Genomic DNA, 27,254 nt, shown 5'->3' with positions numbered 1-27,254 from the left:
AACAGGGTGGTGTTCAGTCATCCCCTAATCTGGTGGCCTTGGACAGGGATGCGGTCCTGTCCTCATACCTACGCTGAAGGCCGTGTGACTTCGGGCCCACCACGCTCACCTCCGAGCAGTGGTGGGGAAACCTCTTCCAGGGGCCCAGAGGGCCAGCAGGCGGGTGGGGCCGGAGCATCTTGGAACCAGAAGCTCCTGGGTAACGGAGCGGCCTAGGGCTGCAGTGGGTTAGGAACGAGGGGCCTGGGGTACTAGGGAGCCAGGGGCCTGGGGTCTTGAAGATCAGATCCTCCTCAAGCTGTCCAGGGAGTGCAGTGGGGACAGAGAGGGATGGAGCAGGTGGCCTGTGGATGGGATGGAGAAGGGGAGGGAGAGACAAGCAAGGAAATAAGTGTAGGTTCTGGCCCCCCCCCCCGCTAAGCAACCCAGCTAGAAGGGAGTGTCGCCATAGTCCAGCCAGCACCACCTTCCTGCTAAAGGCAGAGCCCTGCCAGATGGGGTCAGGACGGGGAGCTGTCCCTCTGAGCTCCAGCTCTAGTGGGCACCACAGGGCCAGCAGAGGCCCCCTTCAGAGCAGGTGGAGCTCGGGGAGCCCATCCCTGCTCCACAGGAGGGGCTCAGCCAAATAGGACTGGTGGGAGGGTGGTCTGGTCAGGGGCCCGTCCTTCCGGGGTGTTCTGGGTGAGGGGGACCTGCGGGTTTCTGGAGGGACAGCGGGTTTCTGGAGGGACAGCGGGTTTCTGGAAGGACCTGAGGGTTTCTGGAGGGACAGCAGGTTTCTGGAGGGACCTGAGGGTCTCTGGAGGGATAGTGGGTTTCTGGAGGGACAGCAGGTTTCTGGAGGGACCTGCGGGTTTCTGGAGGGACCTGCGGGTTTCTGGAGGGACAGCGGGTTTCTGGAGGGATAGCGGGTTTCTAGAGGGACAGCCAACACCCAACCCCTCCCTTTCCTTTTCGGTTCTATTTCCCTGTCTGCGGGGTCCTGCCTGGGTCTGGGAGGACCAACCTTCCTCTTTTGGCCTAGAGCTTAGGCAGGATCTTCCTCTTCCGAGGAGAGGAGGCCATGGTGGTCAAGGCCCAGAAGTAGCCCAGCTTCCGGCCGCCGGGTCCTGGTGGACAGACCCAGCGCCATGTGGTCTGTCCCAGCTGAGAGTCGGGGCTTCTGAGGGCTGAGCCTGGCTTGGTGGCCAATCAGCCGACAGCTGAGAGACAGCCCTCTCCATCCCCCAATCCAACCCCACAAGGCACGACCTCTGCATGGAGCTCCCTGTGGTTGAGGCCCCAGGAATGAGCCCTCCCGACACCCTCACCCAGGGTTGGTCCACCCGCTGCTTCGGGAAACAGATCAAGATGTCCGCATCTGGCGGGGTACTAGGTGCCCACCCGGCCGCACATTCTGCAGCACGCAGGGCCGCCAGCAGAGGGCGCCAGAGGCCTCCTCCAAGGGCCAGGCGGTGCGGTCAGGTGTCCTGGAGGTGCAGAGGGCCACTGACCAGGGCTCCTCTGCTCCCTGTCGGACACCTCCGAGCTCACCACCACCTGGTCCGGTGCCTGTCAGCACCCTTCTCCGCGGCACCTCCCTCTGCACAGGGCTGAGCTTCCGCCTTGCCTCTCAGACTCACACCCCTGGCTGGCCCGCCCTGAGGTCCCGAAGACCTGGCTCCCCGGCCCGTCCACCCACCTGGGTTCCCCGGGCCTTCCGGACCCTCGGGCTGGGAGAACTACAGCGTGCAGAGTGGCACGGGCCCCTCAACCCCGCACCTCCCAGGGATATCCTCGGGGTCCGCTGGGATACACGTGGTGGTGAGGGGCTCCTGGGCACCCCTACTGGAGGCGGGGGTACGTGGCCTCATGTGGAAGGCCCGTGACCTGGCCTCTGCCCAGCAGTTCTTACAAAGGCTGCAAGTGCAGGCAGCATCCAGGCGCATGGTGGCCCCAGCCCATCTCCAGGACACAGACACGTGGCTGTCAGGACACTTCACTGGTTTAATGACGTGGCTTTTGAACTGCAGCCACCTCTCATCTCTAGGTGTAACCGGCAGAGTTCAGGGCTCCAAGACTCACCCACCACCCACGCAGCACCCAGGGCAAGCCTGGCCTTAAACTTGGTTGGACAAAGTTTCCTCCTTGAGCTCTACCTTGGGTGTGTGTGGGGCTGTGTGAGGTCGCACTTGAGTGAGCACGTGTCCAGGCTATCTCTGCTCCTGGACAGGGCGGAGGGAGTTCAGCACCCACCCCAGGGGAGCCCGGAGCACTTCCCCAGGCCCCCCTTGAGATGCAGCATGCTGGGGTGGGGGGCGCTGTGAGCGATATTGGGGCCGAGGCCCAGCTCAGAGCCGGTGGCCGGGTTGGCTGCCCTTCTGGCCCACAGCCTACCTGGCAGTGTGGAGGGTCAGGTGCCTGGAAAACTAGCAGCCGTGGAGGTGAGGTTTGGGGCCAGGGTCACAAGTGCCAGGAGGAACCCCCATGTGGATGGGGAGGTCAAAGTTCTGGTCCCTGCCTATCTCCTGGGGGTTCTGTAACCTCACCGGGAGGTGTCATGGGAGGAAGGGGGCTGGGCGGGGCCGGGAAAGCCAGGGCTCTGGCTTCGGGGGCCGGGGCATGAGGCGCTGGCATCCCCAGGTGGTTAGCTTGGTGGAGGCAGGCCTCGGGGCAGGCAGACAGGTGTAGGCTGAGGCCTTGTGGAGCCTGAGGACAGGCCTGTGCCATGACGTAGGTGAGCCGTGCCCAGCAGGCACCACCCACCACCCGTGTCCGTGGTCCAAAGTATACACACATACAAAAATAATACTCCGTGCGCTGGGGCGGGCCTCTCCGCAGGCGCGTCTCCGTCTCCCCCAGCCGCAGGTGCGCCGGGCCCCGCCGGCCGGGTCTAGCTGTCGTCCTCCAGCCTCCGCTGGGTCTTGGAATGAAACTTGCTGATGAGCTCCTCCAGCTCCGACCCGCCCGGCTGCTTCTGGGGAGGGGGTGGGGCAGCCTCAGCGCAGGCCCCGCCCCGGGGCGGCGGCCCCTGGCCTCCCCCTTTCCCGGCAATCCAGGAGCCCCGAGGGAGGAGGGGCGGGGCGGGGCGGAGGGGCGGGGCGGGGCGGGGCGGCGCAGGGCGGGGCAGGGCGGCTCACCTCCAGGACGGCCTTCAGCACGGTGAGCTGACTGTACACGCGGATGCCCTCCTCCCCGCACACCTTCTTCAGCTCGTCCTTGTTGAGTGAGAAGAGCTGCGGCCCCGTCAGGATGCCCAGGTTCTCCACGATCCTGGGCGCGGGGCGGGCCGGGCGTGAGCGCGGGGCGCCCGCCCTCCGTCCCTCCGCCCCGCCCCCCACGAGCGCCCCGCCCGAGGCCCCGCCCCACGAGCGCCCGCCCCCCGCCCCGAGGCCCCGCCCCACGAGCGCCCGCCCCCCGCCCCGAGGCCCCGCCCCGCCGCGCGCTCACCGGGCGCTGAAGGCCTTGGCCTCCAGCCAGGCGCGGACCTCGGCCGGCCCCGACTCGTAGGTGAGCGGCACCCCGGCCGGCTGGCTGCGCTCCACGCGGAAGTGCCGCTGCGGCTGCGCCTTGATGTGGCTGATCTTCTTGACGAGCTCGTCGTTGACCTCGTCCATGTGGTGGATCAGCTCTGCGGGCGGGGCCGGCGCTCAGGCCCGCCGCGAGCTGACCCGGGCGGGGCCCCCCTTCCCTGCTCGGGGACCCTCCGCCCCCGCCTCCCCCCTCCTGCCCGCATCGCTCTGGTGGCCCTCATCCCCCGGCTGGGCGCCTCTCACCGTCTTTGTTCCCTGCGAAGCTTGGGGGCAGCTTGTGCGTGGGGCTGGCAGGACCCCAATATCTCAGACTGGCCTGCGGGGGTGCGGACGCCGTCGGCTTCAGCTCCGCACTGCTCGCCGCAGGGTTGTCGCGAGGAGAAGCTCAGGCTTCCCGCCCCACCCCCCCGCCGGAGGGAGGACCGGGTGCTGTGGGTCTGCCCCCGCCCCGCCCCCTCCGTGGTGGGGCTCCGCACTCACCTGCTGCGGGGGCGCCTCCTCTAGCCGAGTCTCGTCCAGGATGTTGCGGGGCACGTAGCCCGCCTGGCCGCTGCGATTCCGCACCCTCCACCACTGGTGTCCGTCTTCCAGCACCTGCAGGCACCCCCGCCACATCCCCAGCTGTGGTCCCCAGCGCACGGAGTGTGAGGCCCGCTGGCGCCCCGCCACATCCCCCGCTGTGGTCCCCAGCGCACGGAGTGTGAGGCTCTTTGCAGGCGGGCCAGAGAGTTCTAGGTGTTTGCGCTGAACCCCCCTCCCCGCGGCCCTGTGGGGAAGTCACAAGTCCCCCTAGGAGTCCCTGCCCTGCCCTGACTTCCATCCCACCCAGAGACGCTACGGCCCCTGCTTATCTCCCCCTACCCCTCCCCAGCAGCATCCTGAGTGAGGGTGCCCCTAGCCTCTGCATATAGATCACCCCCCACACACCAGCCTGCTCCACTTTCTGTCCCCCAGTGGGTGGCCTGGATTCAGGACTGGCACCAAACAGCCCGTGTCTCAAGCGGGCTCCAGGGATGGGTGTGAATGACGAGCCCTGGCTGAGACCTAGAGGGTCCCCCACTTGACACAGAGAAGGCCCATCCTGCAGTGTGAGCCCAGCTTAGCCCAGCACGGGGACCCCTGAGCCCCCTCTGAGATGCCCAAGACACGGAGGCCCCTTGGCCAGGCTGTGCTGGGCGGGGAGGCACAGGCTGTGGACCCAGACTGGAGCCCAGGAGTAGGGGTCCTGGGAAAGGGATTGGACAGGTGCGCCGTGTGCCCGCATGCGGCCCCCTGACTCCTGCCTGCCCCGGCCACCACTTGCCCTGCCTCTCCTGGGGGGCCCCCGCCAGCCCAGGCCCCAGCTCACCTCCAGGACCTCATCCTTGAGCACCGACAGCTCGTTGGCGTTGCGGGCTGTGAAGTCATAGAGGATCCTGACGTACTTGGCCATGGCCGGCCCCGGTTCGTAACCCCTGTGTGGACGAGAAGGGCTGCGGTGTCCTGCTGGGCCTGGGGCCGGGCTGGGGGAGCAGCTTCCCAAGTGCGTGCTGCCTCCTGCTCAGCTCTCTGAGGTCACAGCGGAGACAGGCTGAGGCTCCTCAGCCGGGAATGGAAACTGTGACAGCCCCAGAGCGTCTCGGGCCCCTGCACGGAGGTGGGGGCCGCGCGGGGGGGCGGGGTGGGACGAGGGGGCCTGTGGGCATGGCAAAGTCTGCTAAGGCCAGGTTGTCTCAGGGGCCGCCAGGCCTGGCCCCTCAGGGGACCCAGAGCCGAAAGGTGCCCAGGAAATGACAGGGTCGCTGCCGTCCCTGCACGCAGCTGACCAGTGCAGGAGGGCCGGCTGTCTGCAGAGCCCCGGCCTTTGTACGGGCACCCACAGCGGACTGCCCACAAGCTGCCGGGACATGGCGTGGGCGTCCTGGCCTCAGCACAGAGCAGGCCTGTGGCTGCCACAGGCTGGGCTGTCCCCTCCTGGCCAGTCTGGCCCCCAGTCATCAGGGCAGCTCTCTCACACGGCAGGCCTTGGGACACCATACAGGGGAGGGAGCTGAGGCCGAGGTGGCCCCAGAGCCAGGACTGGCCGGGATGGACTGGCCAGGGGCTGGAGGCCAAAGGATGAAAATGTTCCTTCAAGTGTGGCCCTAGGCCAGGAGCCATGGACATCAGGCTGGCTGTGGGGGGCATCGAGAGAGTCAGATTTAAGACACAGATTCCAGCCCCCCCCCCCTTGCTGAAACTGAATCCTGGGATCTGGCAGGGAAACAAGCTTCCCGGACAGCTCTTGGGCCAGGAGTGAGAACAGAAAGGAGGCGGAGAGGGGAGGAAGGATGGGCCGTCCCGGGACCCGGGGTCTGTGGAAGTGTGTGTGGGGGTGGGGAGAGCGGCTGTCCTTAGCTCAAACGTTCAGTCTCCTTTTCTGGCTCTGAAGCTGGGCCTGAATCAGCCCCAGTGGGGCGACAGGGTTGGTGACCCCCCTTAAGTGTAGTGACTTGGTAAACTTCTAACCACGACTGTAAGACACACATGACAACACCAAAGAGACGTCACGCATGCGAGTAATGAATTTATAGGCGGATTTTGAGATTCTTCTCTTCAATTTCTAGTTTGGAAAAAGTAGAAATTTGAACGCCGTGAACAAGGCATTTGCCGCCACCTGGTGGCAGCATACTCCCCTCGGAGCCTCCCTGTTTCTAGGGGTGAGCGTCACACTCCCTCGTTTTAAGAGGGACTTACCTGTGAGCATGTGGGGAGCTGACTGGGGGGAGAGGGTCTCCCGGAGCTGGAGCTGTGGGCTCAGATACAAGGCTGTGTTTGGGGGAGTTTCGGAAGGATGATCGGTTCACCGGAGTCGGCTGTGGGGAAAAAGGACCACCTGGGCTTGGTGTGGGGTGAGGGCAGTGGACTGAAGTGGGCTGAGGAGGTGAGCAGTGGTGGAGGAGGCAGGAGGCCAGCCGGTTGGGGGTGGGGCCACGGGTGCTCTGACCTCATCGTCGGAGGCCGACGCCAGCCCCTCCACTTCCCAGGGAGCCTCCTGGAATACATCCAGGGGTGGCTCCCAGCCGCTGTGGAACTTGGGCACGTAGATGGGCACCTGCGGCTCCCGTGGCCACTCTGATCTGGAGGTGGGAGGTCCTGGGGTGAGCCAGGCCCACCCATGGGAACGGGCCCCGCCTCAGCTGGTTCCCACTCCTCACCCAGCCCAGGGGCCCTTCCCACGCCCCCCTGCCCGCTGCTGCCGCCGTCGCACCGGGGACGCGTCCATGTCTCCCCCAGCGACTCCCATAGCGTCATCTCCTTGGGGACTAGGTGGCCTTCCAGGAAGCCCACGGCCTCGCGGGAAAGCACGGGGCTGGAGACGGAGCGTGCGATGTCTGGGCCCCCACAGGTGCCGATGATCTAGGGCACAGCGGGATTCAGAGGCTGCCCTGAGCACAGGCCAGCCACGCCCACGGTCTGGGCACGTGGCCCCAGCTGCCTGCCCAAGGTAGGCATTTGGTGTCCCCCCCCACCCGTTTAGCCAGCGGCAAACCACCCCGGAGTCAGGCTCCCAGCCCCAGGCACCAGGTCCAGGGGTCCGAAGAGGAAGTGCACGAGCTCCGCGGCGCTGGGGCTCTGGATGTGCTTCTGCAGCTTGGCCTGGGGGCGGGCAGACAGGCCGGCGATGGCCCCGTGGACAAGGGAGGGCAAAGGCCCCCCTCCCCCCAGTGTCAGCACAGAGGGACGGGCCGGGTGGGGTGGGGGGCCGGTACTCACCAGCAGGTTGATGGCCAGCTTGATTTTCTGAAAACAGTCGATGAACTGGGCCTCAGAGGGGGGCCGTGCGCGCAGCGTCAGGACGCCCTCTGCAGTGGGGGGGGGGGCGGCCCTGAGCTCGGCTGGCCTTCCCCGCGCCTGGGGGGCCTCGCCTGCAGCCGCCACCGGCTCGGACCGGGTCTCCTGCAGCTCAGTGGCCGCCTGCCTCCTCCGCACCCTGTTCTCTCCACCCTCTCGCGTCTCCCCACACCCCGCCACAGTCGCTCCTGCTTCGTGGACCACCTCCCCTTCCGCACCTGCTGGCCCCTTCTTCCCTTTCTTCTTCCCCTTCTTCCGCTGGTTCAGCTGTTTGAAAGCCTCCGCGGCCTTCTGCAGCCGAGCCACGAACCACTCAATGTCGTCCAGGGCGCAGTTGAGGATTTGCTGGGGCCAGAGCGGAGGCGGAGGTCAGTCTCCGGGGCCCCCGCCGGCGGCAGGGACTGCCCCACACACTGTCTCCTGTTCCCCCGCCTGGGGGAGGACGTGGGTGCTGCCTGGGGGCTGGCTGGAGGGGCCCCCACCCGAGGGGGACCCCGGGCAGGTGAGGGGCGCCCCACCTGCCCCAAGACGCACCGTTTCCTTCTCTATCTTCTGAGCCAGCACCGCGCGGGGCTCCTCATCCTGCGACTCCCGACGGCGGAAGCCTGGCCGGGGGTGGGGGGTGGGTGGGGGGGGGTGGGGGGCTGACGTCAGCTCTTCCTGCCGCGGGCCGCCCCCACCGACCCGAAGGCAGCCCCAGCCCGGCGCCCTCCGCAGACCTGGCTCAGGGAGGGGCATCGGCGGGCCCACTCGGTTCCTCGTGGCCGGGGAGTCGCCGCCGTAGCGCTGGAAGGGGATGGGGGCGGGGCCCTTGGGGGCGGGCAGGACGGACTGCCGCTGCCGGATCTTCTCCTGGTGGCCCCTGCAGCGGGGGCGAAGGCCGCTCAGCCTGGCCCGCGCCCCCGCGCCCCCGCGCCCCCGCGCCCCCGCGCCCCCGCGCCCCCGCGCCCCCGCGCCCCCGCGCCCCCGCGCCCCCGCGCCCCCGCCTACTTCAGGGTCTGCGGCCGCAGCTTCTTCCCTAGACGGCAGTCGGCCAGCGCGCTCTCGATGTCCTCGTGCACCAGCTCCGCCTGCGGGCACCGCGGGTCAAGCAGGGGGTCAGGCAGGCGCAGGCGCCCGGCCCCCCCGCCGCCGCTCCCTCCTCACCTCCACCTCGTCGCAGTGGAAGAAGTGGACGTCGGGTTTGCTCTGCTCCGAGTCCTGGCACACGAGCAGCAGCACCGACGCGCACCGCGGCTGGTTGGGCACCGTCTGGCTGTGCCGCACGGTGGGCAGCGGGAAGTTCTCCAGCTCCTCCTGCGGGACAGGGGGCTCGGAGGCGGCTCGGAGGCGGCTGGCCGGGGGTCGCCCTGGTGTGACTTCCGGATGCGACACCCGCGCACGGTCCCGGCAGACGCACGCTCGCAGCCACGCGCGCTGGGCGGACTTGTGCGGTGGACACAGACACAGACATAACCGGTGGGGGACGGGGCCCAGACGCCGACCCAGACTCTACAGGCGGTGGCGCTGACGGCTGGAGCCAGAGGTGGGCGAGGCGCCGTGGGGGCAGGGTTCGCCTGGATGCCCCCCCCCTGCCCCGCCCAACCTTCGCCCTCCTCATCCTGCCCCGCCCCACGGGGAGGCCCCACCGGGAGGCCCCGAAGCCTGGGTCCGGGCCTGCGGCTGCCCCGCGCCGGCCACACCTGGGTCTCCACGTCCAGCAGCCGCAGACACTGGTCGTTGACCTGCAGCAGCATCTCCTGCGCCCACACCTTCTCCTTGGAGCTCAGCTGCACCAGCTTCCGGATGGCGTCGTCCACAGACACGATCGCCTCACTCTTGTCCATGATGAACGTGGCCAGGTGCTGGGGGCGGCCAGGTGGTCACGCTGGGGAGGGCCCTCCTTGTGCCCAGGCGAGGGTCAAGGGGCTGCACCCCGGGGCCCGAGGAGCCAGGGCCAACCTTGGGAGCCTGGGGGTGGGGTGTGGGGGAACATCCCCTACCCTGGGGTCTAAACAGACGTAGCCCTACCTTAGGGGAAGGTCTCTGCTCTGCCTTACTGGCTGTCTGTGGGGGCCGTGGACATGCCCGACAACACCTTTGGCAGCCACACACAGACTATCTGTCCCCCCACTTCACCTGCTGTGGCTGGGCTCCAGGCACACCGGCCTCCCTGTGCCCCCAGCAGGCCTGGATCAGGCTCACCCCAGGCCCTTTGCATGGTCTACTCCCAGTTAGCCTCCCCTACTCTTCCCCAGCCCTCTCTTCCTTCAAGGCTCCGCTCAGAGCTCAGACCTGCTCCCCCAGCCTGGCTACCGCGGCACTCTCAACGCTCTGACCTGCCTTGTTTTTGCTGACCACAATCTGACACCAGCTTCTGGCTGCTGGGCTCACTGCTGTTCCCCCAGTGCCTGGGACGGGGCCGGGCTCACGGCAGGCCCTCAGTGAGTGTGCTGGGATGAGGGGGCATCCGAACGGCCACATGGAGTGCTTTGTGGGGTGGCCCTGGGGACCCCTGAGCAGCCCAGTTCTCCCCTTCTGGGAACCCTCCTCCTTCCGCTGTGCCCAGGCCTGACTCAGGCTCCTCCTCCCTCTGGGCTCCCCCGTGTGTGTCCCGTTGACCTTCGCTGCAGTCAGGTAGCAGCGCTGAGCCACCCGGAAACGCTGTCTGCAACGCGGGGCAGGGGAGGCCCAGCCGCAAAAGCGCTGGGAGAAAGTGCTGGATGATTTCTGGTGACCGCAGAACGGCCTTCCTCACAGCGGGGCTTCCTAAGCAAGCAAGAAAATCCAGGCGCTCAGAAGAAAGACCAAAAAATCTGACCTAATGAAAAAGTAAACATTTCTGGGGCGCCTGGGTGGCTCAGTGGGTTAAGCCTCTGCCTTCAGCTCAGGCCATGATCCCAGGGTCCTGGGATCGAGCCCCGCATCAGGCTCTCTGCTCAGCGGGAAGCCTGCTTCCCTTCCTCTCTCTCTGCCTGCCTCTCTGCCTACTTGTGATCTCTGTCAAATAAATAAATAAAATCTTAAAAAAAAAAAAGTGGAACAAACAGCTGTAATAGACACGGCGAAGGCTGATCTTAATATGTAAAAAGACCAACGTATAGTCCAAGGGCAGCTCTTCCTTTGTTAAAAGCTCTATTTTAAGTGTAGTTAGGAAGAATACCAAGGATAAATGATTAAATGGATGAAAAAAATCTGTGACTAAGCAAAAGAGTACACTCCGATAGAAAAATCGGCAGAAGCGCTGATCCGAGAGCTGATCCGAGAGTCTCCGGGAAAAGAAATATAACTCGCTTTCCAATGCAGGAAACTGTGTGTCGTCTCATTCAACAGAAGAATTGCCAAGTGCAGTCCGACGCCCCTGCTTCTGAGGTGGGTCGCGCCGGTCTGCCTGTTTCACTGTCTAACGAGCCCCGGTGGGCCCCACGCGCAGGTTAGCCGTGGGGGCGTGGGAGCCCCTACTCTGCACGCCCCAGGCGCTCTCTCCTCACAGTTCAGGCAACCCTACCCCATTCGAGACCCAGTGTGGTCGTGGGGGGGGTGGTCCCCGCCGAGCTGTGCGTCAGCAGGTCAGAGGGCGAAGGGGGCAGAAACACGCGGGGCCGGACGGCGGCCGAGGCAGGCGAGCCCCAGAGCACACAGTGTTGGCAAAACAGGACGCCACCGAACAAGCAAAACTATGTCCCTGGCTCCGAGACAAGTCTCGGGGCACTCCAGGTGATGGAAACCCGGCAGGGTGTGTTCTGCCCATAATGGGATTATAGAGGAACCAGTCACAGAAGTGACTAGAAAACCCTCAAATAATTGGAAATTGAGCGGTGCACTCCTACATCAACGACACGGTGAAAGATGTCAGGAGGGAAATCAGAAAAGACTTTGAGACAGATGAAAACAAAGACAGAGCACGGAGCGACCTCAGGACACCTCCGGCCCCAAAGCAGGGGCAGGGGGAGAACGTCGCTGTGAGTGTGTCGCTGTGAGCGCTCACGTGAACAAAGATGGGGCAAAGAAGAAGTCGTGGGGAATCAGAAAATGTTCTGGACTGAATGGCAGTCAAGGTGTGAGCGTGGGGCCCCTGGTGGCTCCGTAGGTGACGCATCTGCCTTCGGATGAAGTCAGGATTCCCAGGGTCCCAGGGTCGAGTCCCGCCCGGGAGGGAGCCCGCTTCTCCCTCTCCCTCGGCCCCTCAGCGCACTCGTGCTCTCTCTCCGTCGCTCAAATAAGTAAAATTAAATCTTAAAAAAATAAAAGCTAAAGGCATGCGCACCAAACGTGCAGGATATGGAGCACGGAGTCGGCAGGAAGGAATGTACGGCTGTAAATGAATAAGTTAGAAAAGAAGAAATACTTCGTATCCGTGACCTGCACGTCTTCTCCAGGAAACGAGAAAAAGACGAGCACACGAGACCCCAAGTAAGCGGGAAGAAGGAAGTTAAGAGGAGAGAAAAGTCATAACCAGACAAACAGTACAGAAAAATCAACTACGTCTGAAGTTGGTTCTGAAAAGATTATGAAAATCTGGAAAGATGAATGAAATGGATAAACCCCACCAAGACTGATGAGAGAGAGAGAAAACACAAATGACCAATAACTCGATAAAAGAGGGCTGTCACTACAGGTCTTACAGGCACAAACGTGAATTCATTGCCAAAAACGTCCCACGAGAAAACCCTATATTCAGAGGGCTTCCCAGGCGAATCCCAACAAAAACTTAAAGAAGAAGTAAAATCAGTCTTTCACAAATTCTTTCGGAAAGCCAAAGAGTAGGGAATGCTTTCCCCACTCACTTAATAAGGCACCACCATTCTGACACCAAAATCTGTCAAGGCTTTACAGGAAAATTATAGAGCAAAACCTCACATGAACATTAACGCAAACAAACACAAACAAGATATCCACAAGTGAGTCTGTCCACACAGGAAGGATTCCGCACACGGATGAACGGGGTTCGTCGCAGAAACGCGAGGGCGGCTCAACATTCAGAAAAATCAGTGCGACGGCCTGAACAGTTGCAAGTACCTCTCTGTAAATTCGGAGAAAGGACTGGACAACATTTAACAGCTCTCATGATAAACACTCTCGGCAAGGAACGGACAGGAGCTTCCTCACTCATAAACTACCTACAAAAGTACGCAGCCTACGCAGCGGGGAAATACTGGATCTTTCTTCCTAGAATAGGACACAGGGACGTGCACTCGTGTTCCTTTTACTCTGCGTCGTACCGGTGGTCTTAGCCAGGACGGCGAAGTTCTAAAAGTGCGCTGTGAAGTTCCGTATTTCAGACAGCCTGACCCTGCAGTAGGCGGGTCCGTGGGTTCACAAGCCCATCGCTCACACGAGCAGTGAGTTCGGCCGGGTCACCGTACAGAAATGTAATCGTTCCTCCATAAGCTAGCGATGATCCACAAGTGGCTTTTTATTTTTTAATTTTTTAAAGATTTTATTTTATTTATTTGACAGAGAGAGAAGGAGAGCGATCACAAGTAGGCGGAGAGGCAGAGGCAGAGAAAGAGGAGGAAGCAGGCTCCCCGCTGAGCAGAGAGCCCGGTGCAGGGCTCGATCCCAGGACCCCGGGATCATGACCTGAGCTGAAGGCCCAGGACCCCGGGATCATGACCTGAGCTGAAGGCGGAGGCTTAACCCACTGAGCCACCCAGGCGCCCCCGAAAATGGCTTTTTAAAAGACCATACCATTTACAGCAGCTTCTACACGTCAAATACCTGAGGAATGTGTAGAGAAAAGACACTCAAGACCCGTCCGGGAAACGATGAACATTCTGAGGGAAGTCAGAGTGACCCTGGTGCGCAGAGAGAGCGCGTCTGCGGCTGGGAAGGACTCAGGGTCACTGCGATGTCCTTTCACACGGACACGTGTTTGGTTGGACTCGATTGACTCAATGCCAGTCACAATTCTAGCAGGCTGGGGGCGCCTGGGGGGCTCAGTGGGTTAAGCCTCTGCCTTCAGCTCAGGTCATGATCCCAGGGTCCTGGGATGGTCCCCTAGCCCGATCCTTGCTCAGCGGGGAGCCTGCTTCCCACCCTGCCCCCCGCCTGCCTCTCTGCCTACGTGATCTCTGTCAAATAAACAAATAAAATCTTAAAAGAAAAATTCTAGCAGGCTTTTCTGGGGGCTTGGAATGTGAACGAAGCCCAAAGAGCTGGCACCAGCCCGGAAGGTCCCGAGGAGAAGGCGTGCAAAGCTGCAGGGGAACCCGTCGGTTTCAAGTTCAGGGATAAAGCCCGAGTGAGGGAAAGGTCGGGAAACAAAGCACGGACAGACCCATCCACGTTCAGCTCCTTGGTTTCTGGCAAGGACACCAAAGCAACTGGATGGGAGAAGGAATGTCTTCTTGGTGTAACGGCACGTTGCTATGGGGAAAAATGAGCCGCGAGTCTCACACACAAAAATCAAGTTCAAGTGGGTCATAGACTGAAATGTAAAAGCCTCAACTCTGGTGTTTCTAGAAGAAGACACAGGGAGGACTCTTCAGAGCCTTGGGTCGGGCAATGACCGCGCACTCCCACCCTAAAAAAACCCCCAACAAAACGCCCTTAACCTTGGGGGAAGTGGATATGGCTGGACAGCTTCAGAATCACGCCCTTTGGCTCACGCGAAGACAGTCATGCCTATCAACCAGCGAGCCAGACCGGCAGGAGTTTCTCTAGCCCACACCCTTGACGATGCCTGCGAAGGGTTCCCACCGGCCAGCGGGCGCGGTCGTGCGCACACGCGTCCAGGAGCAGGACCGCACGCAGGTGTCCGGGGGCTAGCACGCCCGGGGGAGATGCTCCTCGCAGCCCAGAGCTTAGAGAAGCCTCGTCCTACACAAGCGTTTTCTCAAAAGAAGCCCACCCAGCAGAACAAAGGTGCTCTAATATGAATTCCACGACCCGAGCTGTGCGGGGAGAGAGGGGGATTCTCCAAAACCAAAACTCAGGGCTGCGGGGCAGAGTGGTGTTGCCGGAGGGGTCAGCGGCCCTGCGCTCCGGGGTGAAGGGGCTGCTGTGTCCGGGCCAGGTGGGTGACCACGCCCTCCCCTGCGGCACACTGACTTAGAAAACAGGAAATGAAGGAACCCGGGAGGCTTGGCGGCCCCCACTGCCAGGGCTGGGTCTGATCTTGTGCCACCTCCTACCCTCTCGGGGTGCCTTGGTTTCCTCACCTGGGCAAAGCCCATCCACTCCCCGAGCCCTGCCAGCTGCTGGACAAGCAGGAGAGGCAGCCCTGGGCTAGGGTCTCTCCACACGTCAGCTCGGAGCAAAGTCCAGAAGGGCAATGTTGCCCCAACCCCGAGAGGGGTGGCCGAGCTGCCTGGAAGGAAGGGGACGGAGCTGACCTGTCCCCACCCTGTGCCCTGCCCTTTGACCCTGTGCCAGCAGCTGCCTGGCAGGAAGGGCTGCTCGCTCAACACAGCCCAATTCAGGAGCCTAGGGACCCCCAGTGTCTCTGTGGCCTCACGTCTAGATGAGGAACCTGATGCTCAGAAAGCGGCGACTCGCCTGGCCTCTTGGGTTTGGGGGTTCTGTGGGGAGGGAAGTCCTCCTCTTCCTGATCCAGCGCCCCCCTTCCTGGCTCAGGGTCCCCCCTACTTCCTGGTCTAAGCCCCCCGTCCCCGTTCCTGGTCTAAGGCTGCCCTTCCTCCCTCCTCAGCCATTCTTAGCCCTGCTGTCCTACAGGCTGGGTCAGTGGCCAACAGCCAGGAAGGTCATTTAAAAACATATTTCCTGAGTTCTAAGTGTGAATCCAAGCTGACCCAGGGTGAAAAACCTTCTGAGCCGGCCGCTGGTCTGGAGTGCGGCTAACCAGTGCAGACCCTCCCAGAGTCCATCTGAACTGGCCAGCCGAGGCTTTCCCTGCAGGACCTCACTAAGCGTGTCTGTGTCCCATCTTCTCCTCGCTAGTCCAGTTCCTTGCTTGGGGCCGGGGATGCCAGTTTCCTTCCCACAGGGCTTTTCCCATCCCAGTGCTGCCGGACAGCACCCAGGCCTTGTCCTTGCCTGGCCTGTGCTGGCCACGGGCAGCTTCATCCCCTGAAACAGCTCCAGGGATCTTATGGCCCCCAGACCGTGACATTCCCGGGATTGGAGGGCCCCCCTACTGTGGCTGAGCCCAGGACAGGTATGGGGCCGTCCCTGGCTCTGGCTGCCTGCTGTGGGCGTCGGGAGCTGGGCTGTCTCCTTGTGCCTCAGTTTCCCCATCTGCCCAGGGGGCTCTGGGGGTGCTCCTCACCTGGACGTGGTACTGGGAGGTCTCATGCATGATGATGTTGGAGTTGGAGTACTTCTTCCTCTGTTCTGAGCAGGGAGTCACCAGTCACTCACACCAGAGGGCAGGCCCCACAGCCCCAGTACAGGTGGGACTGGACACCCAGGTTGGGCCACAGGGAGGGCCGAGGGGAGGCGAGGGGTGCTGCCGCCAGAAAGGACTCGCGGGTGTGAAATGTGAGGGACCTTCTGGGCAGAGCGAAAACCTCCCTCTGCCCCCAGGATGGCCCCTGGGAAAGGACCCCCAGCTCCCTCCGCCCCCAGGTAGCCGCTAGGAAAGGACCGCTTTGCTAGGGGTCGGTCCTGGGGGCTGGAAGAGGTTGAGCAGCTCCGCCCACGGAGGCGTCTTGCCCACCATCCCGGCAAGTGTCCCGCCCCAGGCGGCCCGGCCTCCAAGAGCTGCAAGCTAACCTCTCCCGGCCGTCCCTGGGGCTCCTCACTTTCCAGACCGGGCACAAAAGTGCCTAGGGGGAGGGGCAGAGCCGGGCGAGGGGGCTGGCCAGGCTCCGCCCCGTCAGCCGCCTGGCGCTCGGTCCACCGAAGCCCCACCCCTTGGGCTATCGGGTTGCAGCGAGGAGCACAGCCCGATCAATATTGATGGTCCCTGAATTATTAGTAAAGGCCTCTCTCCTTACGGTGAGGGAGGGGAGGAGGGACCTGAGCAGCTGTTGCTTCTTGAGGGTCCAGGGGCCTCCTTTGGCCACTGAGGGCTGACCTGCCTCCCTCCGGTGGGGGCCTGGCACAGCCTGGGAGGGGGGAGTGGGCGAGACCCCACAGCCCATCCTCCAGCCCCACTCACCAAACAGGTCCTTGGCACTCATCTTGGCCACACCGTCAGACCGGCCCAGGCTTCCGCTGCAGGGGAGGGGCTGTTGAGAGCGAGGCCCACACCGCACCCCTCCCTGGGGACTGCTCCGTGGGTCGGGAGTGGGGACTCACTTGGCAGCACCTGGGCAGCAGCTCACGGCCCCCAGCTGGCTCATGGCGTCGTGGGTGGTGGCCGGTGATGGCAGGGCAGCCTCGTGGCTGGAGTCCAGGACCTCGTGCCGGACCCACACCTGAGTGGAGACCACAGCCGAGCTGACACCTGCCCTGGGCCTGGTGGGTGGCTTCACGGCTCCCAAGGCAGGGCTCGATCTCGTCCGCCCGGATCCGGAGGCTGCGGCCCTGATGTCCTCCCCAGGTTCCCCAGGGTGCTTGGGCAGGGTGTCCTCAGGGAGCAGAGTCCTGCCTCCGGGCCACAGCAGGACCTCTGGGCCCAAGTCGCAGCTGGCAGACACGCGTCCCAGGACGGGCCAGTAGAGGAGTCCCACTCTCGAAGCTGTCTGGGGTGGGCCTGCAAGGGCTGTGTCCTGGGGCTCCGAAGGGGACCTGGGAGAGGAAATGCTTCCACGCAGAGGGAACCCATGTTCAACGGCCCTGAAGCAGGTAGGAGCTGATACCAGAGGGAGGCCACGCAGGATGAGACTGGACCTTGGATGGGGTTGGGGTGGGGGACGGGGAGGGAGGTTGGGGCCCCAGAGCCCAGAACAAAGTCTAGAGGGAGCATACCCTCTGGGTGGTGAGCAGACCTGGCCCCTCTGGGCCAGGCTAATATGTCCTGTGGGGTCTGTGTCCCCTGGGGACCTCTGACAAGGCTGTCCCTCAGCCAGAGCGGGTGGCCCCAGGCCAGGGGAATGGGTATCCAGGGCACCTTCTGGTTTGACCAGGTCCTACTGACAAAGAGGGTTCCTAGGAGGTGTGCGAGGCCTGGGGGCTTTAGACCACCCCCTCCCATGTGTCCCCGAGGGCCCTGGCTCTCTGAGGGTGCGTGGGAGCAGAGGCATGGCCAGATTCCTCTGACCACCTGTCTGTGGAGAATGTCCGGAACGCTCATGACCTGGGCGAGAGAGCCGAGTGTTTGCTTAGTGGGATTCCTGGCGGGCTGAGCCAAGGGCACTGGGCACGTGTGTCTGGGTACACACACCTGGGCAGAAAAACTAGGCCCCCGGGCACACACAGCCACGCACAGGCTGTGACACACAGCCCCCCTCCTTGGGGCGTCTAGGCCAGGCAGAGCCGTGAGCCCATGGCCTTCAACTCCCTGGAGCAGGCATAGCCAGCCACAGATGTGAGTCCTGGTGCTGGCATCTGGGGTGGGGAGCGGCTGGGGGAGGGGCTGCCCCAGGCCGGTCCGGTCTGGCAACTGGGGCAGGGGAGCCGCGCGGGCCCAAGTCATTGGGACCAGCCCAGGGCCCGGGCTGCACTTTGGTTTCCCTGCGGCCGTCTTCCGGGTGCAAAGGGAGGGCCGAGCACGGTGCCTGCTTGGGCCGCGGTGGAGGCCCCAGTAGGGCCGGGAGGGTGGAGGGACAGCTCCAAGTTCAAATTCCAGCTCACAGCCAAGTGACCTTGGGGAGGAGTCGGCTTAAGACCCAGAGGGAGCCGGGTGGAGCCCTGGAATGGGGGAGCCCCTCTGGCCCTGCCTTTGCCCCGTCTGGGAGCCTCCTGCTGCGGAGGGCCCAGCCCGGCTGGTAAGGAGGGCGAAGCCTGGGTGGGGAAGGGGTGGGCTCCAGGCGCTCTGGGGAGGCAGGCACAGGGGATCCGACAGGCGGGGCGGGGCGGGGCGGCACGCCGAGGCACTGAGGCCGGTCTGAGTCCTAGGCAGGGCCCTCCCCCCCTCCCCCCCCCCTCCCCCGGGGGCCTGGGGGAGCCGTGTAGGGGTAGGGAAGGAGAGGCACCCCCAGCTGGGCCCTGGCTCCCTGCTGGGGCTGACTAGCCCTGGAGCTGGGGCAGAGGTGTTCTCCGGGGGCACCTCAGAAACACCATACGCCGGCTACCCTCCTCCCCTGCCACCAGGGACACCTTCCCACGCGGGGGCGGCCCCAGGCCAGCCTGGCCCAGGGAAAAGGAACCTGGGGGAGCCTCAGGTCCGGCACACAAAAGCCTCCTGCAACCCAGCACACAGCCTCCTCCTCCCTGAAACTCCCACACCCTTGACCCAGAACTTGACCCTAGCCTGATGCTTCTCTGGCCCCAGATTCCCTCCTGGCTCAGACACCCAGGAAGTGCCTCCCTACCCGACCCACAGGGAGCCCCTGGCCGCAAAGGAGGCCTCAGCCTGTCCCGTGGAAGGGGGTTTGGGACCTTCCAGGGGCGGGGGAGAAGCCGCTTCCCACCCCCTTCGCTGGAGGAAGGGGTTCTGTCCGCCGAGCCCCAGGGCTGGGAGCGGGCCGGCTGACTCAGGGGCCACTACCTTTAAAAAGTGCCTGCGCACCGGCACCGCCCCAGGATCAGGCCGGGCAGAGCAGGCCGCAGCGGGACCAGGCTCCTGCCGCAGGTTCCTCGCAGCCCTATCGCACCCCTGTCGTTGCCTCCTGCACTCCGGCCCGGCCCACAGACTCCGGCCAGAGCCCCCGTCGCACGGCCGGCGGGGGAAACTGAGGCCCAGCCAGACCGCCGTCTGTCCGCGGGGGCTCTGAGTCGCTCCTCCGCCAAAGCGCGGGCGGGTGCCCCGCAGGTCGGGATGGGCAGGTGGGGACCACGGGGCGCTCACCTGCTCCTCGCGGCCCCGCGATCGCGCCGCCCGTGGGTCCCCTTGTCCGCGCGTCCGTCCGCCCGTCGGTCGGCTTCTCGCCTGGGCGCCCGGGCTCGGCAGCAGGAGGGACGCGCGGCTGGGCCGGGCCAGGGCGGGGCCGCGGGGAGGAACCTGAGCGACAGGTTAGAGACCCGGGAGCCGGCGGCGCGGTGGGCGGGGCGGGGAAGGGGGGGGGCGCGGACGAGGACGCCCCGCCCCTCTGCCTCGGCCCCGCCCCCAGGACTCACTGCCGACGGTGCCCAACGCCCGCCCCGAGGGCCCCCTGGAGACGCAGACCCCACCCCCAGAGCTGGGGCTCCCGTGGACGGACAGGCGGATCGGGAGCCCCTCACCCGTGGGGATGTGCCGGGCGAAGTTCTAAGATCTTCCCGAGGCAGGCCCCGCTGCGCCCTGGCAGCCGCCAGGTGACCCTTGCCGGGTGTCCCCAAGCCTCAGCTGTCGCAGCGGGGGGGGGGGGGGGGGGGAGGGGCTACCCTGGGCGCCAGGCCCCAGGGCAGAATCCCCTCTTCGGCCGGCGCCTCGGGTGTGGGGGAGGGCTAGCGTCAGGCTTCACTGTGAGCGGGTGTCACAGGCAGGATGGGGGCCAGGGACCCGGGAGCCCTGTGCTCCCAGCACCCCGGGCAGGAGAGGTTTCTCCTCCCCAATCCAGGAGAGCCTAGCCTTTCTGTGCTGCCCCAGTCCAGCATGGGCACCCCCCAGAGGGATGGGGTGTCTGGTGGGAGGGTGGGGATGCCCGGGGCCCAGGCTGTTCAATCAGTACTGTCAGGGCAGAGAACGGGGTGGGAGGGCACTCCAGGCTGCGGCTCCCTCCTTAGGCCCAGGCCCCACCCCCTGCCCACAGCCAGGGGTGGGGCGGGGAGCAGGTATCCGTCCTCCAATCCGACTTCCCACACCTCGTCTCAGCCAGCTGCCCAGGGAGGAAGGAGAGAAAGGGCCAAGGGCAAGTCCAGGCAGTGGTGGGCACCCCCAGGCATGTGCTAAGGCCCAGAGGTCTGGCTGCTGTTCCTGGGGGTGGAAAAGGGCGCGTGGGGAGGCAGGGTCCCAAGGGCAGCAGGCCTTTGTTTCCCGGGGCTGACACAGAGCACCTCCTGGGGAAGCCGCTGGGGGAATGGAGGCCCCCCCAGCCCCAGGGCAGGTCTCCCCTCCAGCTGTCTGAAGCCTCACAGGTGACCTCTCGGCGCAGGAAGTGGCCATCCTCTCGGCCCGGCCCGGCCCTGCCCCTGAGCCCTGGCTTCCTGGTTCTCCCCTACCCTGTGAGCACACAGAGAGAGCACAGGCCTGCCCTTGTCCTTCCTGGAGCCTGAGCCCGGGGGGGGGGGGGGGGGGGGGGGGGGGGGGGGGGGGCACGCACAGAAGGGAGCAGCAAAGGTGGGCAGCATTGCGTTTCTGAAATTAAACTCCCTGTCATCAGACTGGGGGGCAGCAGGGGGCCTCTGGAGCCACGGTGTTCCCTGAGGACAGGTGACTGCCCCCTCTGTGTCGCCAAAGCGGTAGGGGTGTCAGGTCCTGGCCTCGACCCTTGGGCAAGAGGTCACGAACGCTTAAGGCCGCAGGTGTCATGCCGCCAGGGCTGCCCGGGAGCTGGCAGAGCATTTCCACGGAGATCAAGTGCACCGGTCCCATCTGCCCAATGCCCTGGCGGATGCCGCGGCGCCGGAGGCAGGCAGCTCTGCTGAACACCTGACCAGCAGGTGAGCACGAGGGCGCCCACATGCGGCCCCTGGGGCCACAGGTGTGCACTGGACCAGAGCCAAAGCCGGCGCGGGGAGAGCTCCTGCTCCCACTTGCCCCTGAGAAGGACAAGACGACGGACGGGGCTGCTGCTACCCCCCCTGCTGAAAGCCGGTCTCTGTGGAGGTCCGGGACCGGCCCTGAGGCCTGGCTTTGCTGCTTTCCGGGGGAAGCACTGCTCCCTGGGTTTCTGGGTGAGGCCTGGGCGGGGTGTGCTTCTGTGTGCCGAGAGAGAAGCCTGGAAGACGCGGGCGGTCTGAGAAATGCAGGCCACACACGTTCCTTTATTTGACAACATGGCCAAGAGAAACCGTCTCGATGTTCAGTTATTCCGAACGCGGACAGGGCGCGATGCAAACGAAGGCAAGTTACGGGGGAACCTGAACTCAGAGTCCTTCCAGGAGCCCTTCCGGTCTGCGGACACGTCAGCACAGTGCACGCTCCTGACGTTTCTCTGACTGAGGCCTGGACTGGAGCCTCGAAGCCCCTGCCCGGGGCAATGGCAGCCTATTCTCTTTTCTCACCCATTCCCTGCCTCCCTCCCCTCAGTGCCGGGGCTTTAGACCACCTCCCTGCAGAAGCCCCAGAGGGAAGGGGCCGCCACTGCAAAAATCCCACCAAACACCAGGGCTTGCTGGCTCCCTGGCATTTTTCTTTCTGTTGCAAAGCTGGTGTACCCTCGTCCGGGACTTGGCCTGCTGAGGGCCATGGTCCCGGGCTCCGCACACCGCCCCGTAGCTCCAGGGGCACCACTGCGGAAAGCACGGAATCCCAGCAACCGTGTGCAAATGTGCACCGTCCTCACCCAGTCCCCTCGGCAATCAAGCAGGTTGGCGCAGCTGAGAGGGAGCCACCAGGCATCGCCGAGCACCCAGGACGTGGCTTCTGTCCAGAGGTGTCCCACCCAGGGTGGGGGATGCCAGGCACCGCCTGCCTAGCTGACGAAGGCAGCAATGACCACCAGCTGCAGGAGGGCCTCCAGGCCATGCAGCGCCAGGAGCGTGGCGCTGAGGATGCAGTCTGCCCGCAGCACCAGCGTCTGCCAGAGCAGGAAGTAGGTGGAGAGCAGGGCGCCGCCCGCGGTGAGGACCAGGCTGACGGCCAGCGGGCCCTCAGACTCTGTCAGGTTGCCTTTGGTGCCTGGAGAGCAGAGCAGATGGTAAGTGGGTGCTGGGCTCCGGGACACCTACTCTGACCCGTGTGTGCCCAGGAGGGCTGCGAGGCGGCGGGGAGGCCAAGCGAAAGCTTGTCACCAGCATGGCCCTCTGGACGCAGGACTGAGACCTCCGGTCAAAGGTCCTGTTGGGGCCACATCACTCCTGAATGGTCGGAAAGCAAAGTCTGACAAAGGGTGTGGTGTCCCTCAGGAGGTGAAAACCAGTCGCCGATACTGTTTGAGTCTCAGCCTCGGGGTCAGTTGTGGGGGCGGGAGAGGGCATTTCCTTTTCTAAAAACGATCCCCGTTGCATTGATACCTTTTCCTAATTCCAGGTGGACTGAGGAGTTTTTGTTTAAAAACTTCCAAAAATTGGGGCGCCTAGGGGGCTCAGTGGGTTAGGCCTCTGCCTCTGGCTCAGGTCATGATCTCATGGTCCTGGGATCAGTCCCTGCATGGGGCTCTCTGCTCAGCAGGAGCCCGCTTCCTCCTCTCTCTCTGCTTGTCTCTCTGCCTACTTGTGATATCTGTCAAATAAATAAAATCTTAAAAAAAAATTTTTTTTTCCAAAAATATTTTACTCTGGGCTAAGGCCAGCCCTGGAAAATGCCACGTACGCTTGTAAAAAAATCAAACCAAAGCAAACGGGAGTGTTTTACAAACGGCTCGATCACAGGCAACACTGATCCCTGGCTGCTGCGGCGGACCCAGGGGCCCAGCACCGTCCGCCTCCCTCCCAGGCGCGTGGGCTCGTCTGTGACAGCCGACACGGATAGACCCGCGTGCCCAGCAGGATGGCCCAGGAGACTCGCTCCTGTCCCCTGAAGAGTCCTGAGGCTCTGCCGACAAGGGCGTGTACCCATTTCCTCCCCGCTGACTGGGCGTGATAAAGCACGAACGTCATAAAGGGTTCCCAGCCCGGAAGCGAGGAGTTCTGTGGCCCTCTGCCCACTACGGTCTCCAGCAACCCACCAAGATACAGCCGAGTCACTTCCAGAATCCCCATCAGAAGCAGCAGAGTCAGGTCGAGGACCAGGTAAGGATGAGGATAGCTGAAAACCTGACCTGGAGAACAGCGGGGAACAGAGCAGAACTCCAGTTACGCAGGGGCGGGGGAGCAGCAAGGACACCTCCGTGGGCCTCTGCGCTGAAGACTCACTTTTATACAGAATCATCAGGAGCGTAGCTAGGAAATACAGGGCACAGCAGGCCCCACTCAGGTAGAGCAGCAGCTGCAGAGAGACGGACGAGAGCTGGCCAGCGGTTAAGGACTCACGGGCCTAGAGACGGGCCCTGCCCGCGCGTCCACCCCAGGGGGCACAGCCCGCCAGGTCTTCAGAGGAGCACCTGCAGGTGGCCACGGGGACCTGGCCGCCTGCCTGGGCCAGAGCAGGGAGCTTCCGCCCATCTCCTCTGGTGTCACAGGAAATGTCCTAGCCTGGCACAGGAGTCCCTGGTGACTGCAGGCAGGACGGCCTTGGAACACCAGGCTTCCCCGGGGGCATCACCCTGACTGTGGCCCAGGTTACTAGATAGAAAAAAACGACTTTTTTTCATTTTCTTTAAAGAAAATATATTCTTTTTTTTGTGCAGTTAAAGGTCTACCAACCCTCCCGAACATGGTACACTTGTTTACGGTAAAAATGTTCAAAGCGAGGGGCCTTCACTGTCTTGCCCCAGGGTTGGGGGGGTCGTGGCGGGAGGCAGGCAGCCACCCACCCACCGTGCAGGGGAGCCAGCACGTCCCACTGAAGTCTCATCAACTCTCTAAATCTGTTCGTGAATGTCCCTCCCATTTAACCGACTGAGCCGCCCATTAAATTCCATTTAAAAATAGAATTTCTACCAGAACTTAGAGAAAGGGTGCGTGTGGGGTTTAAAGGAACAGAAAGGTAGAACTCAAAGCTGCCTTCATGTGTCCAGCAAACGAGCTCTCGGGTGCCGTCCTGGGGATGCCCGGGCCTGAGGCCAGCCGAGGGACACAGGGACACAGCAGAAGGATACCGTGGCAGAGGAGGCCGTCCCTGGAGAAGAAAGCAGATCAGTGAGGCCGCAGGTCTGCCGCGACGCCGACCTGGGTCACTCCCAGCACCGCCGGGGGGTCCCGGCTTCCTTCTTTCCTCCTGTGTTTATAGAAAGAAGCCGCCTTCATCTGGGCCCGTAGCTAGGGCCTTGTCGTCACCCCTGCATCTGTCCCTCCGAGGAGGGTCTGCCCTCTGCTTTTCAGAACCCGAGGCTGGGAGAGAGCACTTGGGACCTCAGCGGCGGCGAGGAAGAGGCCTCAGTCAGGAAAGGCAGAATTCTGCTCCACTGCTAGGGAAGGAAAGGCGTGGGCACCGCCAGACGGCAGCGTTTCCCACCCCCTGCCTTCTGCACATTTACCGCGGGGACGGAATTAGAGGAGAACCTTCTCTAATTCAGGGTACAAATCTTTTTTTGGGGGGGTAATTGGTGATACTTTCTTTCCCCTAGAATTTTATATATTGTCCCAAACCTCACCCAAATAGTAATTTCCTACAGCAGCAATCCAATTTCTTTCAGGTGCGTCTCAGACTTTCTCCCACCCCACAGCAGGTACGCGTTTCCCCTCATCTTACGACGAAGGCCTCTCTCCCCGTGAGATGGTCTTCAGAACCAGAGCTGCTGAGTCGGAAGCATCTTTGGCCCACCCTCTGCTTGAATGTCTCCGGGGGCCCACCTCCTGTCTCAAGACGCTCACACTAGCGGCACATTTGTGACATGTAGTAACATCAGTGATAATTTAGAATTTGGGCAACAGACCCTGTCGAAGGAGACTTGAGCCACACCGCCAAGCAGCAAGCAGGACAGCGATGGGAACCAATCTGTCTGGTCTTCTCTCCAGTTCCACTTTCCCTTAACCCCCAAGAGGGCAGGAGAGAGTCGCTCAGCCTTGGTGAGGTTTTGTGGGGGACATCAAAGGGGATTCGGGCCTTCTGGAGTCTCGCGTGGTCTTCCGTGGTCTTCCAGGGGTCAGCGGGGGAACCCGCACCCAAGCCTCCGAGCTCAGCGGGCAGGAGACAGCACGTGCAGGGACCGGAAGCGGAGCGGGAGCCTCTGTAAACTTGGACTGCGCCACCGGCAGTGAGCTCCTGAAGCCCAGTGTGTTCCGGTCCCGGCCCTAGCGAAATGAGGCTGCTCCGTACTTGCCATTATTTGGGTGGATTTCCGCCGTTTTTTTCAAAAAGATTTATTTATTTATTTATTTGACAGAGATCACAAGTCCGTAGAGCGGCAGGCAGAGAGAGAGGAGGAAGCAAGTTTCCCGCTGAGCGGAGAGCCCGATGCGGGACTCGATCCCAGGACCCCGAGATCATGACCTGAGCCCCCCAGGCGCCCCTGATTCTTCTCTTGAAGGTTGGCTTCAGGCGCTTCAAATCTCTCGGCCAGCCACTGTCACAGGTCAGCACCGCGGAGGCTCAGGGACAAAACGTGGCCTGAACACCGTCCGGGACCCGGGCTTAAAGAACTGACGTTACCGGTGGCCACAAGCAGACTGGCTGGTCTGCGGACTCCGGTCCCACTGGAGCTCCCTAAGGACAGTCCCCGCTTGTAGCCACTTTTCTCACTGAGCTCCTGGAGCAAGAGCCCGGGGGCAGGTGCAAGGTCCCCGGAAGCGAAGGGAACAAAAGCTCCCCCTGAGGTGACAGAGGACGCCGCCCAGAGACCCCGAGCGGACTTCCTCTCGCCAGCGACCTTCCCCAGGGCGGGCGGTTCGGGGCAGCCGGGGCGGGGGCGTCTCAGGGAAGCACCGACCACAGGCCCCTCTGCTCACCACCTCAGCGCCCTCCAGCCAGAAATCTGGGGGCGGACGGAGGCTGGGAACGGGGCTTTGGGTCAAGCGGGTGCCCACCAGGCAAACGCGGAGGCCCGGGGGACACAGGCGCCTTCCACTCCCGCGCGTCGGCGTCGCGGCACAGGCGCGCACCCAAGAGCCATCGGCGTGCGGAGAGCCGGTGCGGCAGCGACACGGTGCCCAGGGACCTGGTGGCGCGAGCCGGACCTGCACCGGCGCAGCAAGGCCCCCAGCTTGTGAGCCTCCGCGGCGAGGGGGCGCTGGGCCCGGCTCTCCAGCGGGGCCTGCACGTCGCCCAGCTCCGTCCTGGACACACAGCTGCCGGCGGCGGGGCGACCCGCGGCGCTGACGAGCTCTCGCCCGGCCTCAAGGCCCACGGCGACGTGCATGCGGCCCCCCAGGGTCGCGGCGGGAGACGGGTCCCCCCAGGGTCGCGGCGGGGGACAACCTCCCCAGCCCCCCAGGCCCGGGCACAGCCGGGTGTCTCGGCCGAGCGGGGCGCCGGCCACCGGAGGGCAAGAGGCGCCCGAAGGGCCGGGGCCGACCTCGCCAGGACACTCAAGACGGCCGAACCGCAACCGGGGAGCCGCCTCAGACCGCTCCGCCTTTCCGTCCCCAGAAAGAACCAGACCCGACCGGCCCCCCCTTCCTGAGATGACCTCCGCCCCCGCCCGCCCGGGCCCCCAGCCCAAGTCGCGGCCCTACGGGCGCCGCCCTGTCCCGAGGCCGTCGCGTCCCGCCCCGGGGCCCCGGCAGCCCCGCAAGCGCCCGCCCCGGGCCCTCACCTCGGCCTCCGGCAGCCATCTTGCCGTCCGGCCCCGCCCGCCGAGTCCGCCGCGATCCCAGCAGTCCCTTGGCTCCGCGCTCTTCGCGGCCCTTCGGCCATTTTCGCTTCTGCTCCCGAAGGGGCCCGACCGCGCCGCACTTCGGGAGTGGATTCCGATCGGCGGCCGAGGCCGGTTCAAGCCGTCCGGCAGCGCTCGGGCACTTTCGTACAAGAGGAGGCGGAGAGCCGAGGCTCGGGCGTATCCCGGCTCGACAGGGTTCGGCTCCGTTCGGCTCCGCCTCGGACGGACTCGGCTCCCGCGAGCGGAGCCTGCGGCGGAAGGTTCTCTGGGCCCGGGCGCGCTGCGTCGGAGGCCGGCGAGATTCGGCCCCGCAGTCGGCGACCCCGTTGCGGGGGACGGCGGGTGGCGCAGGCCTCCTAGGCGCCGAGTGGGGGTAGCGCAGAGCCGCTCGGAAGCCCTCGTGCCGCCTCGGGCCAATTCGGACAGACTCGGCTCCGCGCTTCGGGCCGCTTCGGCCCTCCTCGGTTCCGGACTCTTGGCCGTCGGCAGGGCTCGACTGGGCCGCTTCGTGCCGGTTCGGCCCCTGTTCGGGCGGCCTCGGCTAGGCGGGGCGGGCGGCTTC

General features: G+C 64.1%; 2 protein-coding genes across 5 annotated transcripts; both read right to left on the bottom strand.

Moving 5' to 3' along the window:
- Nucleotides 1-1,968: 1,968 nt before the first annotated feature.
- On the bottom strand, nt 1,969-19,247 carry EPS8L2 (EPS8 like 2). Of its 4 annotated transcripts, none has more exons than XM_046015135.1 (21): nt 19,102-19,247; nt 16,509-16,627; nt 16,369-16,424; nt 15,535-15,599; nt 9,008-9,169; nt 8,472-8,621; nt 8,316-8,395; nt 8,045-8,187; nt 7,860-7,930; nt 7,544-7,670; nt 7,248-7,336; nt 7,056-7,130; nt 6,742-6,890; nt 6,478-6,610; nt 6,228-6,346; nt 4,861-4,966; nt 3,993-4,106; nt 3,756-3,828; nt 3,430-3,610; nt 3,120-3,252; nt 1,969-2,956 (listed from the first exon to the last, which is right to left on the bottom strand). In XM_046015135.1, exons 2-21 carry the CDS (start codon nt 16,550-16,552, stop codon nt 2,873-2,875), a joined length of 2,154 nt encoding a protein of 717 aa, XP_045871091.1. In that variant the 5' UTR covers nt 16,553-16,627; nt 19,102-19,247; the 3' UTR covers nt 1,969-2,872. The 4 variants fall into 4 exon arrangements, with proteins under 4 accessions (XP_045871091.1, XP_045871092.1, XP_045871094.1 ...); XM_046015136.1 differs by having other exon boundaries at nt 16,519-16,627; nt 19,102-19,181; XM_046015138.1 differs by having other exon boundaries at nt 15,535-15,594; nt 16,519-16,627; nt 19,102-19,181.
- Nucleotides 19,248-21,138: 1,891 nt separating this feature from the next.
- TMEM80 (transmembrane protein 80) lies at nt 21,139-27,230 on the bottom strand (the record flags this gene model as incomplete). Its single annotated transcript, XM_046014604.1, has 5 exons — nt 21,139-22,014; nt 23,003-23,095; nt 23,190-23,283; nt 24,035-24,054; nt 26,630-27,230. Coding segments are annotated over 5 exons (1,014 nt in total), but the record flags the coding sequence as incomplete, so codon positions are not given.
- Between the last annotated feature and the right edge of the window lie 24 nt (nt 27,231-27,254).

This window comes from Meles meles, chromosome 8 (assembly GCF_922984935.1).
Source record: "Meles meles chromosome 8, mMelMel3.1 paternal haplotype, whole genome shotgun sequence".
In the NCBI taxonomy this organism is placed as follows: domain Eukaryota; kingdom Metazoa; phylum Chordata; class Mammalia; order Carnivora; family Mustelidae; genus Meles; species Meles meles.
The sequence above is the reverse complement of the archived record's forward strand: the minus strand, read 5'-3'. Positions and strand labels throughout refer to the sequence as shown.